Consider the following 15,738-nt stretch of genomic DNA (forward strand, 5'->3'; position numbering starts at 1 on the left):
CGAGCAAGACAAAACATCTACGCTTTGGTCTTTTGGATTTGTGTTAGGGATCTTTTTCATGGTGAAATTCATTTATTAAGAACATCATTTTTTCAATATATGTAGATTTGCGTTTCATACGGTGCGGTGTGGGATTCCCCGCGGTACAACAGTCAGTCCAAGTGTTGCAACCCCCACCTAATTCAGTCTTTTATCCATAGGGTAATGTTGAATGCCACCACTCCCCTAAATTAAATTTCGATGGTGCTATTTCACTTTGGTGCAGTCCGCTATCTAAATTATAAATTATTTGTTTATTTAATTATTTATAATTATCAAATTCAATACGTTTCTAAAATTAGATTGTATTCTATACATAGCAATGAATCATTGGTTGCATACTTATTAGTGTTCTTCAAAACATCTAAATCTTGTTACATCTCGTGTTCTGTGGTTCACAGTAGTTTAAACATAACCTTAATTTATGAAACATCACATAAACAACAGTAAACATGAATTACTAGTTTTTAAATATTAAATAGTATATAATGAATTCAATTGTACCTATAATTGTAAGAGACAAATGAAAAATAGTCTATGTATTAATATTAAAACTTCCAGAGTATTATAATTCCCATCCATAATGGATCACAATGGATAAACCAATGTTTTCAATCAATTTTCGACCAAACCGCTTTAAAAACTCTTAAAATTGAAATATGTGTTTGCAACGACGCAAGTACAGATGATACTTTGCATTTGCTGTCCTTGTGGAAAGTAAAATTTAATGAAATTGGTGTTTATTTAAATATATTCAATAATCCTCAGGAATGTGGAGGAGGTAAAACCTTAAGCTGATTATGGGCTATTGATAACTGCTTTTTGCATGTATTTAAGTTATTATTTTTATAAATATTGCTTACATATTGCTTTTGTATTTTATTTTAATACCCATTCCTTTAGATTAATTAGGAATTAACATGTTAAAGATGCTCCTTATACATTTCCATATTTATATCTGTGAAACTCTAATTTAGTCAATATTAGAGGGTAGTTTAAAACAAAAAACAGTCCTTCTAGTTTATATTTAATTTAATATTTATTTTAATTGTACAGAACTAGTATTTTATTTTTTTAGTGGGTTACTCTAAAAATAAAGCAGTTAGTATTAGTACTGGAAAATATTTGTGTTTTCAAGATGTGGTGAGTTTTAATTGAAACTACAATGCACGTCAGTTACTATTATTTATTTAAGGATGATGTAATGTTACCCAATAGAGTCTTAAAACAATATGAAACGGCAATATCACTACCAAACAACACGGTAGGTCTCAAATTAAGCAAAATATACATATAAGTCCAACAGAATATTTATACAGCTCATTGGGTCTCGCTATACAAGACACCCCAACAATTCCACGGAGAGATACACGAAATGGGCCAACAGTTTATCTGAATTTGAGTTGCACACTCAAGTTTACACATCTTTTGGTCCCACCATTATAATGCCCACTTGGTTTTGCCACAGGGAGTTGTTTGAGCGTGTTGGGGGCTTTCAGGAAGTCAAAGAGGGTTGTCCTGAAGACCTCATTTTCTTTTACAAGCATTTGGATATGGGCGGAAAGGTTTATAGGGTGGACGAGCCCCTTTTGGTTTACACCTATCACTTGAAAGCCACCACGTTTTCAGTCAAGGAGTAAAATGGTTTAATTTTCGTTAATTATTTAACTACAGACACGTTTTAGAAAGACTATTTGGGACGTTCGTCTGGAACGCCTGCAAAGAGTCGTTTTGAGTCAGTGGGGCAGCTTTACCATATGGAATGCTGGAAAACAAGGTCGACACTTTTATAACTCACTGGATGAACACAACCAGAAGAAAGTGGTAGCTTTGTGTGACGTGGACAAGAATAAAATTGGAAAAAAATACGAGCCCTTCGATGCAGTTGATCGTAAAATAGGACGACCAGTTCCAATCATCAGTTATAAGGAGGCACAACCTCCTTTTGTTATATGTGTAAAAATAGTATGTTCAATAATATTTTATAATTAAGTATTAAGGTAAAATTGTTTGCAGGATTTAACGAACGGTGATTTCGAAAGTAATTTGAAATCCTTGAATCTACAAGAAGGACGAGACTATGTCTGGTTTAGTTGATGTAATGATTGGCCAGATATTTTGTAAATCGATGGTGCTATTTTATTTTTAAACGCATTTATGTTAAGTTTATAACATCTATAAATAAACAATAAAATTATTTTTAGTTTTTTCTTTCATTGTCCTTCAAGTATTAACATAAAAAATTAATAAAAAAGTTTTGTCAAGTTTGTGTTGTTCTTATGGTCTAATAAAACAGAGTACAACTATGACTTAAATTTATTTGCCAACAAAAGATTCACACAGTAAGACAAAAAATCACAATCTAGTAACAATTATATAATTATGTTTTATATCAAAATGAACATAATTATATGGTGATGGTAGTGAAATCATAAAAAACTTTTATATAATAACTACCAAGATAATATAATAAATTAGTGGTGCTAAACACATTTAAGTTTTAATGATTTTCTAGATGAATATGTTAATTATAATGGTAAAACAATAATAAAAATACTGGTTTTTATTTTTTATTATTATTTGCTTTATGTATCTGCTGTTTTTGTTTTTATGATTGAATAAAATAAAGATACAACTATAATTTCAATTTATTTACCAACAAAAGTTTCACTAAGTCTTTTAGAATCACATTTCTAACAACATAATTTATACCAAAATGATTACAATTATAGTATATGTACAATATATAATTATAAAACACTGAATGTATATATTTATATATTCATAAACAAAACTTTATACCTTCTGGATGATATAAAATTCGCCCTATAAAATATATACAAAAAAATTCTAGAAATATTTTCAACTAAAAAATATCCGCCTTATTATTAGTAGAATTATAATAATTATTATGATCCATATGATGGCTGTCCAAATTTTATCACTGTAAATGAAAAAAGTCAGTATTTCAGCAAACTATGACACATTACAGTTAATATTACCTAGTACTTCTTTGATTTGAAGCTTCAATATTGGTAACTAATACTGGTGGATTTGATTGAGAATTTTCGGGATGCTCCGCATCGGGCGATTTATCAGTGGTCCTCTGTCTGAGTTCAGATTCATTGCTTTCTGTTATTATAGTTTCGGTTTTCCTATTCGCATCTTCCTCAGCCTATAAAACATACAAGTGATTATCAAATCAAACTTCTCAGGGCTTAAGCTACTTTTAGGGCAATCTGCATGATCATGGTGCTCTCCTCCTGGGTGAGCTCCGCAGGCACGTCGCCGGCGTTCTCCAGCTTCTCGGCGACTCGACCGCAAGTCGGGCACTCCCACGCCTTCGATCTGAGGGCCAGAACCCTGCGTTCGTCCGGCGTATAGTCCAGGGAACCGATGGTGCCGGCCGCCACCGTGGGCATGAAGGCTATGAGAGCTAACAGTGCTGTGCGGATTGACCAAGAGGGCTGCCACGTTTCTGGATGGTGCCCGGATATGGAGAGGCAAATTTTCTTGTTCACCTCGAAACGTCCGTTTGGCTGGAGATAATTTATAGCTAATCAATCATTGGTTACAGTTAAATTTGAGGACATTATCATAAAACAATAGAACTAAAATGTTCTTATCTTGTATTAATTATCTGGTACAAGTAAAATTATTATCTTTTACTGCAACTTAATAATTAATGACCATGGTACTTTACATAAGACACATTTACACATTCAAATGTGTGTTTTATCAATTTTAACACTGAAAAGTCAATATTTTATGGTTGTAACAGAGAGAATGTTAAATTTTATATAAACAATGAACAATTCCAAACAAACTAAAGTCACCTTCATGCAAAAAACAATGAAATTTAACTGCAGTAAGGTCAAACTTTTGATAATGATCTATTAAAACCAGGAACAACACCTACACTAAGCTATACTCACTGTTAACAAAATGATATTTGGTGGTTGCATTGGATATTGAGATGGCAGTAAGATACGTCCATGGTAGTAGCCCCCTTCAAACTCAGTTGATGGTGGCCCTCGAATAGTGAAGTGCCACTCAAACAAATTGTCATCAAGGGGACAAGCATAGTATTCCTCAGTTGCTCTGGCCAATTCTTGCGCCTCACGCATCAAACGCTTGACCCCTTATGATTAAAATTGGTAAACAAACAATACTTATAATTGGTGTAATTTTACTACCTGGACTTTTAAGGTTGTATTTGTTTTCCAGCGACATTTTATTAGGTCAATTCCACTTATAATTTACGCAAATATCACGTGTAATTATATCTTATGTGTCAGTAAGCTAAAAATGAGCTGATTGAAATACATTATAAAATAAACAAACAATTGTCAAACTACAGCTGACGGCGCCCACTGCGGTGCATTCGTAACTAGTCATCTATTCCCCTTTATTGTCAACTTGCTGAAGGACACGTCACAAAACCGAACGCTTTCCGAAAGCTTTAAAACTCTTGACGTTGATTAAAAAATAATTAGTGGTTTTTATCTATTTTGAATTATCCATTTCTATGACGCAATGTGACGTTTGTTATAACCTCACTTTTTTGACACCACTGAAGTAACCTCAATTAACTTAACCTCATACAAAGAAACAAAAGTTATTTATTTATTTATTAATAATGCCTTTAATTGTTATTAGTGGTTACCCATCTAGTGGTAAAACAACAAGGACCCAAGAGCTGAAACAGTTCTTTGAAGAACAAGGCAAAGAAGTGATTGTAATAAGTGAAAGTGAACAAATTGCCAAAGCTGGCTTCAACAAGAACGAATTTTACGCCGACTCCAACAAGGAAAAGCACATAAGGGGCCTCTTAAAATCTGATGTTTTAAAATTAATAACCCCCAACAATATTGTCATACTGGACGCCTTAAATTACATCAAAGGTTACAGATACGAACTGTTCTGTGCTGCCAAAAACAATAAGTGCTTACAGTGTACCGTTCACACTCAAGTAAACATCGATGAAGCCTGGTCATACAATGAGCAACGACCGGAGGAGTCACAAAAATACGACAGGGCTACCTTCGACGCCCTAATTATGAGGTATGAAGAACCAGAAAGGCGAAACAGGTGGGACTCCCCACTCTACACGGTGTTCCCCAACGAGCCCCTCGATCACAACGGCATATTTACTGATTTATTCAAGAAGAAACCACCCAAGCCAAACATGTCCACTCAAAACGCCCCACTGAGCTCCACCAACTTTTTGTACGATCTGGACCAAATTACCAAAAAGATTGCTGACGAATTAGTGGAGGCGATAAAAAGGGGTGCCGATGGCCCCGTGTGCATATCAGGACACGAAGACTTATCTATAGATGTTTCGAGAATGACCATTCCTCAGTTAATGAATCTGAGGAGGCAGTACATAACTTATTCGAAAATGAACACTCCAGACCCAAAAAATGCCCCCACACTTTTTGTGCAGTATTTATCGACGTATTCGAAATAAAATTTATACAAAATTGTGTTGTTTTAGTTTTATTCTCAAGTACCAGACTTGCTTAATTAAGTATTAATGTTTGTGGGAATTAATAAATAATTATTAAGGGGTTACTGTAAATAAATTAATGAATAGGATAATGTTATTTATCATTATCTGAATAATTTTTATAAATTGGTCTCCTTATGTGAGACATTTATGAAGCCACATAAACCAAATAAGTATGTTTTATTGACTTATTTACTCTTGGTGTAATGTGAACTAAACTAAATAATAAAACGACTTTTGTAACTATTAAATATATTGTTTATTCACGTCAGAAAACCTAGTACATATTTACATTGAAATAGGATAATCTACGTTATACTAATTATACAAAATTTTAAAATATATGATAAATAGCGGGGAATAGCTTGGTTCCTGAAAACGCTTCACTCATTTTCAATTAGGCGTGATCATTCTTGAAATACAGAATATCTCTAAAATTATACAATGTAGTGTTTTATTATAAAACAATATGGTATCCCAAGAAGTCACAAATTCAATTGGTTTTTAAACAAATTAAATTGCCCAATATAATTTTTTTCCAAAAAAATACTGTAAATGAAAACTCTATAAAAATAAAATAAATTTACGTATAGAAATATTACATATATTCAAAAATCAATAAATAACACTTAGAGGAAAATATAAAGAAATACGAAAATTTACTTGAGGCGTTGCTTATTAAATAGCCGTATAATATGGAACAATTTTTCTCAACATGGACAGTCTCATTAACTGATATAGATGTTGAAAGTATCTAATCATTCAGACCTTCATCTTCTTTCCTATATACAATTAAAATAGTTACGTTTTATAACTGGTATCAGGCTACAAATTCAATTTGTAAATCAATTCACACAATCTGTACTCAAAACCATTACTCAGGATGGCTATAAAATATGTGTGAACTGTAGGCAGCCTCCGTGCCGAATCGCTTCTTGCAAAACGGACACGGAAACCTGGACCCCTCACACTGATTTTTCTTGTGGAAGTACAAGTGTGATTTGTTGGCGAACGCCTCCCAACAGCTGGAACACTTGTAGGACTTGTCCTCAGTGTTGTTGGAGTACATGTGACTGCTGGACGCCGCCTGCTGCTGCTGCTGCGACTGATACCTGCTGTGGTTGTCCACTTTGGGCTTAATGGAAATGCTCGGGTTGTCCTGGACGAGCTTGTATATGTCCGGATTGATCGTCACCCTTTGATTACTGTTCTTCTTGGGTATGGGCGTGATGCTCACGGCGCCGTTACCTATCGAGTTGATCTGTGCGGGATGCGGCTCAGTCTCGTGTATCTGCACCTCGGGCTCCAGCGGCTCCTGCTTTATGTACGTGTCGTAGTTGTAGTTCTGGTTCTCGTAGTTGTTGCCCATGTAGTGGTTGACCTGGTGGTGCGACGCCTTGGGTTTGCTGGTGGATGGGGACGACTGTTCGCCCTTGTGTATGCGCATGTGGCTGTTGCGCGAGTACACTGTAGGGAACGGGGTGTTGCAAATGAAGCATATGAAGGGCGGGCCCGCCATGTTGGTGTGTCGCTGCGCCGGCTCCTTCAGCACCACCTCCGGAATGAAGGCCTCGTCCTTGTAGGGGCCCGCCTCGCGGGCGCAGTTCCTCACCGGGCGGTTGTTCAGCGACGACCGGTTGCCACTGTCCCCGTTCTTTTGCGGGGGTGGAGGTGGCGGCGTCGGTTTGGCGTTGAACGTGGGGCCCGACGGCTTGGAGGCGACGAAACCGGGGAACTGGTTGTAGTCGCAGTTCTTGCTGTGTGCGTTAAACTCGTCTAACTTGAAGAACACCTGTCAACAAATACGTTATTATATCAATTTTATTAAATTAGTAACAGTAGTACCTTGTAGCACTTCCTGCAGAAATACGCCTGGTTGCCCGTCTTCGACTGCGAGGTGATAATCTCCGTTTTAGGGGTCACTTGACCAGTGGGCGACGATGGCTCCTCTTTGAGGTTGGGCTGCAGCGACTTACGTACGTAAATCGACCTGGTGCCCGACGCAGGAGGCTGCGAAGGTACCGGCGAGTACATCCTCTCCGGCTGAGGATGCGGTCTGATAGGTATCAAACCTTGCCGCTTAGCTTTGTCAGGCATTATTACTTTGGGCATGTAATTGTTGACTTTGCTGGGCGCATATATTTTGTCTAGAACGATAGGGTCACCACGACTGGCGTGCTCCTGGATGTGCTCGTCGAAGCGGTGCCGCTGCTTGTTGAAGCGCATGCCGCAGTACTTACACGTGTAATAGCAGGCCGACGAAAAGTAATGTGATTCTATCGCCCAATTGTCTTTGAAACTGTATCTGAAAACATTAAAAAATAAAATTATTATATGAATCCCAACCAAGTTGTGTCATTTTTTAATATTTATGTTTATTATTGATCATATTTAGTACAAAACTTTTAATTATTTATGTTTGATCTTTTGATGTTTCTATTAAAAGAACTATAACTGACTTACCTGCATATTTGGCAGAACCTTTTCTTCACCCCACCCACCACAATAGACTGGTAGAAGTTCTTGCGTTCCTCCTTCGAATACTCGGACAAGGGTATCCCCCTAACGACCGGTTTGGTGCCATCCAACGTCACCAAATCATCGTGGTGGTCTTCGTCCTCCTTCACTTCAGCCGTTTCTATAGGTATAAGAAGGCTTTGGTCAAGCACCAGGTCGTCCTCCTCGTAGCCATTCTCGTCGAAGTAAGCCAGCCACTTGTTACGCACTTGCGAATCCTCTTTGTGGTCTGGCCAGATGGCTGGACTGTCTATCTTTTCATCTATTATGACGTCCATGTGGCACACCTCGTGGAGCGCCAGTATTTTAGTGTTCTGGAAGGTTTGATTGCAGTACTTGCACTCGGGCTCGTAGATTTGTTTGGTGAAGTCGTACGGTACGAAGTCCGGCACGTTTTGGGTGTTGATCACGTTGAGTGCCAGTTGCATCAACGTCAAAGGATTGTACCTAAACAACAAACACGTTACAACGTCGCCATAATGGTTGAGGTGGGCAAGTACCTGTATTCGTACTCCGCATGGAACTCGATCTCCTCCTCCGTTTCCATCGGCTCGTCGTCCTCTACAGGCTCGGGCTGCCGCTTGGAGATCTTGATGGTCAGCTCGCCACCGCCCGACACTTCCTTTTTGGTCTCCTCGTAGTCGACGCGCCGCCTCTTGGCCGGCCGTCCCATCTCGTCCCGGTCCGACTCGACCGACTCGACATCCGACCGGTCGTCGTAGAAGTGGGAGCTCTCCGTGTTCTGCGTGAACTCGGTCATGCTGCTGCACAGCGAGTCGTCCAGCTCGTGGTAGAACGGCTGCGGCTTCTTCCTGCGGTTGCGCAGTACCTAACCAACGGATGTTAACATTAATTACAATATTTATTAATCGAATGGTACAATTACTTTGTCAGTCTCGGTCTCTGTGTTGCCCTTCCGTTTGCACAGGGTGTCGGCGACGATTTTCTGAAGGTCCGTGCTCAGTTCCAGTTCGCCGTTCACGGTACTCGCATCGACCACCGACTGCTTACAGCTGAGGCACAGGACGGGAAGATCTTCTGTGGAGGTACACGCATCGGTGATTCCCTGCATGACGTAATCGTCTGGGTCATTTTCGTTCTGAAATGATATTAAACCATGTATTTGTGGTTGATTACGTATCAGGAAACTTACAAACTGAATTTTAACTTCAGATAAGAGTTTAATAAAAAATATCGCATTTTACTCCTACACAATTGTAAAACTGACTGTTGGCTGTTTACAATATTTTGTATTACGTTTCTTCACGTCTTATTAACAAATTATCCTCATTACTTGATCAGAAACTACATAAATATGTATATTAAAAATTTGAATAAATATATATTTCTATAAAAATGTATTAAATTATCAATATTTTCAATTATTAAAAAATCTTTTAACTTAAGGTATTAAATTTTAATTCTACTTTAATGTTTTTTAGATACAGTATGAATAAACACAAATTAATAGTATTTAATAAAAAAATTTCAAAGCTTCTGAAGAAACTAAAGTCCCTCAAATTTAAATTCCAAAAATTGGTTTTCTTGTACAACTTTTCTTTTAACATATGTTTGGATTTATAAAAATATTTAAATTACTCCACTGGAAATGTACTGAGCAATAGAAAAAGTAATTTATACTTTTTATTAATTTATTTGAAAAATTCAATAAAAATGTATTAAGTTATTAATGTTTACAATTATTAAACAATATTTTAATTGAAAAACTTTTTAATCTGACTAATAGTTCTGAGATGAAAATAGAAATATGCCTAAATATTAAAGTTTAATTCTTTTTTAGGATTTTTAGGTATAATATGAGTAAATATTTAAACAACACATCAAGAAATTGGTAGTATTTAGTATATAATAATTTAAAATATATATATTCTAAAGGTTCTTCTAAAGAAACCACAGTCCTTCAAGTTTAAACTCCAAAAATTGCTTTTCTTGTACAAATTTTCCTTTAACATATGTTTGGATTCATAAGAATATTTAAATCACTCCACTGGAAATGTATTAGGTACCAGAAAAAGTAATTTATACTTTTTATTAATGATTTATTTGAATAAATTTAATAAAAATGTAGTATAAATGTATAGTATTTAATTAGTAATTAAAGAAAAATTCTAAAGCCTCTCCTGAAGAAAATACAGCATTAATTTACAGTTATATTTGAATAAATTTAATATATTATATTTTAATATTAATGTTTTAAACTGTACACATTGTTTGAAATCTATTTGTTGTTTCCTTTGTTGTATTCGACACATTTTTTAAAAACAATAAAAGAGGCAATGATACAGACAACTTTAAGATCTTCCTCAAACTTATACCAATGAAAAACTGAGCAAAATTTGATGCATAATGTCTGTAAATAGGCCAGTTAAAAGACTGGGATGAATCAACCTTTACAAAGAGCCTTCATGCAACGAATTTCATCAAAAAGTTGGGCAAGTGCACGCAACGCAAATGGGCCTTTTATTGATCGTATTGTTACATGATATTTTCGTCGATTTGGGCAATATTTTGGCCATCAAATATTAGATATCTTTTAGATAAAACAATTTACATAAATAAACCACAGCCAATTATAAATCTATACTTTATTAATTTGATAAAATGAAGTATTTTTGTTTATCAAATCAATGTATTATTCGAATTTCAGTTGAGACACCAATACTATTTATTTATATAGTCCATATTGAAATAATAAGACTAGTTTTATTTATATTAATCAATACTGTTAACATTTCAATAACATTACATCATACACATCCGACTAATACTAATAAAAAAATATTGCTTTCGATGACACAGGAATATGCTGGTTGTTTAGTTTAGATTATTTGACAACAGAATTATTCTTGTTTAATTAATATTTATTAATGTGACACAGGCTGATAAATATTCTCCAACACTTTGTAATAATTGTACGAACTTCAGTCTTACAGGAACTACTTACTGGTACATCATCAGGTTCGATGCCTAAATAAAGTAGTTCATCCTTATTTTTGGGCTCGTTGCTTGCCCTCAGTCGTTCCTTGTGCTTTTCGTCGATCTCCTTAGCGAACCGCTTAAACCTGGTGAGATTCTCCAAATTTTCCAAACAGCTTTCACAGATCTTCTTTGACAGGGGGTCAGATCTGTATATCTAAAAAATGGCAATATTGTTAGGTTAGATTCGCTCCCGAAGGTGGACGTGCACTCACAATAATGGGTAAGCACTCTTTTATGATGTGTATAATTTGTCGTCCCTCGTCGTTCTTGTCGAAAACATAAAACATTTTGTCCGCACTCTCGTCGCACAGCCGACAAGCATCCTTCTGCACATCCGGACTTCCCATCGCGCTAACAGTATGGTCGGCCATTCGGCCCACACGGTCACCCAAAACACCCGCGTCCTACCGCATCCAGCGATCACACAATCCGCGTATTTTCAAACGAAACGCCGACAACTGACGTCCCGTTCGCCATTTATCCCAGTTACTTGTACGGGCCGGCGGAAGGAGTCGCTGCCAGTAAGGTTGTTTTCTTTGCGGGCGTTTTGGCCTACTCGTCCCCGCCGTGCGGGAGCTCTACCCAACGAAAATCAATGCGACCTCCGCACCACCGGCTTCCTCAGGGAGTGGAGGGCGACGAGTACCCACTTAAGACCGGCTCGCACGCATCTGTCCGTGGACTCGGCCTAAACGGCTTTGCTGCGCCCGTCGCGATCCTTGAGGTCGTTCCAAAAACGCTTGGATGAGCCTCCAAAAACTGACTTCGTTTACCTGCGCAAGCCGAGATTCCATGTGGATAGGCGGGACCGGTTTTTTGATCGCCTCCACTTACCTACATGGTGTTTGCGTTGAGATGATCCTTCTCACCTGTGTGCAGGTCCATTCCTTTGTATGTCAGCATGATGCTGGTGGAGTGGTACTTACTTTCTAAGTTGCAACATTTTTCAAGTATCGATTGATATTTAATCAAAAATATTCCACTACAATAATAAGCAGCAGCTGCCAATGATAATAAATAACACTACAAATGTACAATGTGTGGTTTCCTTTAACCTTTTTTCCTCTATTAAGAGACAAAGACTCTTTTTAAAAGCTAAGTAAACTTTCATGTATGTATTTGATCATTTTGAAAGCTAAATTGAGTTACAAATATTGATTGTAACAAGTTTACTTGAGCAATTTTAGTAAATTATGTAGATAGATAGCTTCAGCTAATCATAGTTGAGTTGATAAATCGACTGAGTTTTTTCATGTGGTTTAGCTTTAATGATCGTAATATGAACATACCTCAATGAATTAATTAAATGATACTTACCTTGTATATTTTCAATCAACATTAAAAAGTAGTAAGATGACATAGATATTAAAGAGTGTTATAAAAACACATTTATTTGTTTTCTTTTACCTCTTTTCTTCTACCATATATAAGTAAAGTTGTTTTTAGAAGAACAAAATAAATAAAATTATCAAAATTAGTTTATGATTTGTCATATTTATGTCCTTGTAGTACCTAATGAGCAGGGTCATAGCTTAAATCACAATAAAAACTCTCTAGTCTGTGATACCTGTAACTCATTTTGAAAATTTAATTTAACAGCTACAACTATTAGTCTATTGTAACTTAATTCCTTCATTTTCATTATTTTCATTTATTAAATAATTAAAGTATTTCACAATAAATTGCTAAGGATAATAAAATTACTTTGTATTTGGTCCTATTCATTTCCTTGTAGTACCGAAAGAGCAAGGACATAGCTTAAATCACAATAAAAACTCTAGTCTGTGATGCCAGTACCTCATTTTGTAAATTTAATTTGGCAGCTGTAACTATTAGTCCATTACAACTTTATCCTCCATTTCCATTATTTTTTTTTAATAATTTTAAGTATTTTACAACAATTTGTTAAAGATAATAAAGAGTGTTATAAAAATACAATTACTTGTTTTCTTTTACCTCATTTCTTCTACTATATAAAAGTAAAATTGTATTTAAAAGAACAAAATAACTAAGATTATTAAAATTCCTTTGTATTTGGTCACATTTATTTCCTCGTAGTACTGAAAGAGCAGGGATATAGCTTAAATCACAATAAACACTCTCCAGTCTGTGATGCCAGATACTCATTTTGTAAATTTTATTGGGCAGCTACAACTATTAGTCCATTATAATTTAATTCCTTCATTTTCATTATTATTTTTTTTTTTTTAATAATTAAAGTATTTCACAACAAGTTGTTAAAGATAATAAAGAGTGTTATAAAAATACAATTACTTGTTTTCTTTTACCTCATTTCTTCTACCATATAAAAGTAAAATTGTATTTAAAGGAACAAGATAAATAAGATTATTAAAATTACTTTGTATTTGCTTCATCGTAGTATCGAAAGAGCAAGGACATAGCTTAAATCACAATAAAAACTCTGTAGTCTGTGATGACAGTAACTCATTTTGTAAATTTAATTTGGAAACTACAACTATTAGTTAATTATAATTTAATTTCTTCATTTTCATTATTTGTTTAAAATAATTAAAGTATTTCAGAACAAGTTGTTAAAAATAATAAAGAGTGTTATAAAAATATAATTACTTGTTTTTTAAACTCTTTTCTTCCACCATAAAAGTAAAATTGATTTTAAAAGAACAAAATGTATAAAATTACTTGTAACTGGTCATCTTTATTTCCTTGTAGTGTCTAAAGAGCAGGAACTTAGCTTAAATCATGATAAGAACTCTTTGTAGCCTGTTATATCTGTAAGTCATTTTTTAAAATTTAATTTGACTACAACTATTAGTCTATTTAAAATGGTATAAAATAATAAAACTAATCTCAATGACTAGTACATTCGTCCTTTAATGAATTAAGCTAAATAAACATAATTGTTCAACTTAACTAGTAGTAGTTAATTATATATACATCAGCTAATATGTCATGTTTTATTTGGGTAAAGAGTCATGATAATTATGTTTGCGTAGATTCATTTGATGAGATCATTATACAAAACATCTCCATTGATCAATTATTCAAGTTCAAATGAAGACAAAATATAAACACATTAATGGAAGGAAGCTTAAGGAAAAAACATGGTAAATTCTTTATAATTATTCGTCGTTTTATTTGTATTTTGAACAAAGCAGGAAAACCCAACAACAGTTTCATTAGAAAAATTAATAATAAGTTTCTAAACAAAGATAACACGTTATCTGAAGCTCCCCGTATAAATGACTCCAATAACACCGCACCAACATCAAATATAACAGTGCAGGTGTATAACTAATTCCAATATAAACCGAAGCCACGATCGTAACACGATTTTGCAATCGCCACGTGAATCCATCCACTCTTTGGACTCCATTGTTCGACGTTAAAAACACGCTTCGACTTCGATCTCGGGCTTGTTCAAGTGAAATACTCCTCTCCCGTCGGATATTCACCTTGTACGAGTTGCTCACTCACCAGACCAAATGCTCCGTGCACAACTCGAAACCTGTCGCGCCTTTATCTTTCCGTTTCGTTCTAAGGAAAGATACGGTCATGACGTGGTTCGTTCACTGCGCCAGATGGATGTCTGTAATTATCGAAACCGCACCAAAGGATTCTAGAACACGGGCCGTGCGTCATACGACGCTTTTTGTTGTCATGTTCTTTGTATGTGTTTGCCTACAATTGCCCCTGAATGGTAATTGTTCAGTTACTTCAACGATTATTTAATCTTGTTGGTGGCCATGTTTGACACAACAGGAATTATATGAAACGTGGCTGTATTGATAAATAAATGTATAAGAATTATCTCACTTTGCTAAACCACTAAGTCTTTCCTGTAGATGATAAGAATTTAGACAACTAACACAGTTGTAGATGTTTTTATTTAGGTGTTATATGAATGGACACATTATAATATGTGTATTATTGAATTGACTCTAGAATATTAATTTATCTTATATAAATATGAGAGTATTCGTTTAATAAAATCCCCTTCAGAGTAATTCCCTTAGAAACAAACCAATTGGAGCTCGAGGCTAACAAAGCTGCCCGGCCCGAAGACCAACGTGTAGATAGATCCCACCCATCGCATGCATTACTGTCTCCGGGGGATCAAGGCAAAGAGAGAATGTGCTGGTTTCAAGTTGCCACGAAGGCATTTTGGTCCGATCAACGACGTGCCGCATCTGACGGAGCCGAGTTTCACTTGAAGTGGGTTGAAGGCGTCTTACGAACAAAGCGCACACTTCCAACTAGGGTCAGCAGAAGGGCAGGTCGTTATCTGTGTCGTTGGAATTTCACGGCGACGGACTGTGGGGAGATCCGATTGGGAGATGGCGACTTCTCCGATTGATCCTCTTGTATTTTAACAACGTTAACCTTTTAATATCAGTAAAAATTTAACTAAATACAAGTTATTACCCTTTAAAACATTGAACACATAGTGAAGACGTCCATTTTAAAGTCTTATAAAGCATTATTCTTCTAAAGGGGAGAACCTACATGTATTTCATACAAATAATTAGCTCATGCAGACAAGAACAATTGATGTGGCTTGATTTACAAGTAACTTTCTGACCCAGAACCCCATCCAACCACCATTAACATGCCAAAACGTCTCAGATCCCCGTACAACAACAGAAATAGACCGGCACATCCCGCTTTAAATATAGCTGACGCGAGGAGAT

General features: G+C 35.7%; 4 protein-coding genes across 5 annotated transcripts; 2 read left to right on the forward strand and 2 right to left on the reverse strand.

Annotated features, from left to right (window-relative positions):
* Window positions 1-424: 424 nt before the first annotated feature.
* Window positions 425-2,238, forward strand: LOC109604426 (UDP-GlcNAc:betaGal beta-1,3-N-acetylglucosaminyltransferase-like protein 1). Its single transcript, XM_049962594.1, has 7 exons — window positions 425-551; window positions 601-820; window positions 1,118-1,182; window positions 1,235-1,303; window positions 1,359-1,675; window positions 1,725-2,004; window positions 2,056-2,238. The coding sequence occupies exons 1-7, from the start codon at window positions 528-530 to the stop codon at window positions 2,134-2,136; spliced, it is 1,056 nt and encodes a 351-aa protein (XP_049818551.1). The 5' UTR covers window positions 425-527; the 3' UTR covers window positions 2,137-2,238.
* Window positions 2,239-2,671: 433 nt separating this feature from the next.
* Window positions 2,672-4,538, reverse strand: LOC109604423 (ubiquitin-conjugating enzyme E2 J1). Of its 2 annotated transcripts, none has more exons than XM_020020946.2 (6): window positions 4,398-4,538; window positions 4,236-4,341; window positions 3,975-4,180; window positions 3,267-3,578; window positions 3,042-3,214; window positions 2,672-2,983 (listed from the first exon to the last, which is right to left on the reverse strand). In XM_020020946.2, the coding sequence occupies exons 2-6, from the start codon at window positions 4,270-4,272 to the stop codon at window positions 2,902-2,904; spliced, it is 810 nt and encodes a 269-aa protein (XP_019876505.2). In that variant the 5' UTR covers window positions 4,273-4,341; window positions 4,398-4,538; the 3' UTR covers window positions 2,672-2,901. The 2 variants fall into 2 exon arrangements, with proteins under 2 accessions (XP_019876505.2, XP_019876506.2); XM_020020947.2 differs by having other exon boundaries at window positions 4,236-4,352; window positions 4,398-4,532.
* Window positions 4,539-4,676: 138 nt separating this feature from the next.
* On the forward strand, window positions 4,677-5,528 carry LOC109604417 (protein KTI12 homolog). The gene has a single exon (XM_020020943.2). The coding sequence runs from the start codon at window positions 4,679-4,681 to the stop codon at window positions 5,510-5,512; it is 834 nt and encodes a 277-aa protein (XP_019876502.1). The 5' UTR covers window positions 4,677-4,678; the 3' UTR covers window positions 5,513-5,528.
* Window positions 5,529-5,791: 263 nt separating this feature from the next.
* LOC109604418 (uncharacterized) lies at window positions 5,792-12,072 on the reverse strand. The gene is made up of 7 exons (XM_049962592.1): window positions 11,281-12,072; window positions 11,034-11,222; window positions 8,955-9,167; window positions 8,569-8,897; window positions 8,015-8,515; window positions 7,397-7,856; window positions 5,792-7,343 (listed from the first exon to the last, which is right to left on the reverse strand). The coding sequence occupies exons 1-7, from the start codon at window positions 11,437-11,439 to the stop codon at window positions 6,426-6,428; spliced, it is 2,769 nt and encodes a 922-aa protein (XP_049818549.1). The 5' UTR covers window positions 11,440-12,072; the 3' UTR covers window positions 5,792-6,425.
* Between the last annotated feature and the right edge of the window lie 3,666 nt (window positions 12,073-15,738).

The sequence above is a fragment of the Aethina tumida genome, chromosome 2 (assembly GCF_024364675.1).
Source record: "Aethina tumida isolate Nest 87 chromosome 2, icAetTumi1.1, whole genome shotgun sequence".
Taxonomy (NCBI): Eukaryota; Metazoa; Arthropoda; class Insecta; order Coleoptera; family Nitidulidae; genus Aethina; species Aethina tumida.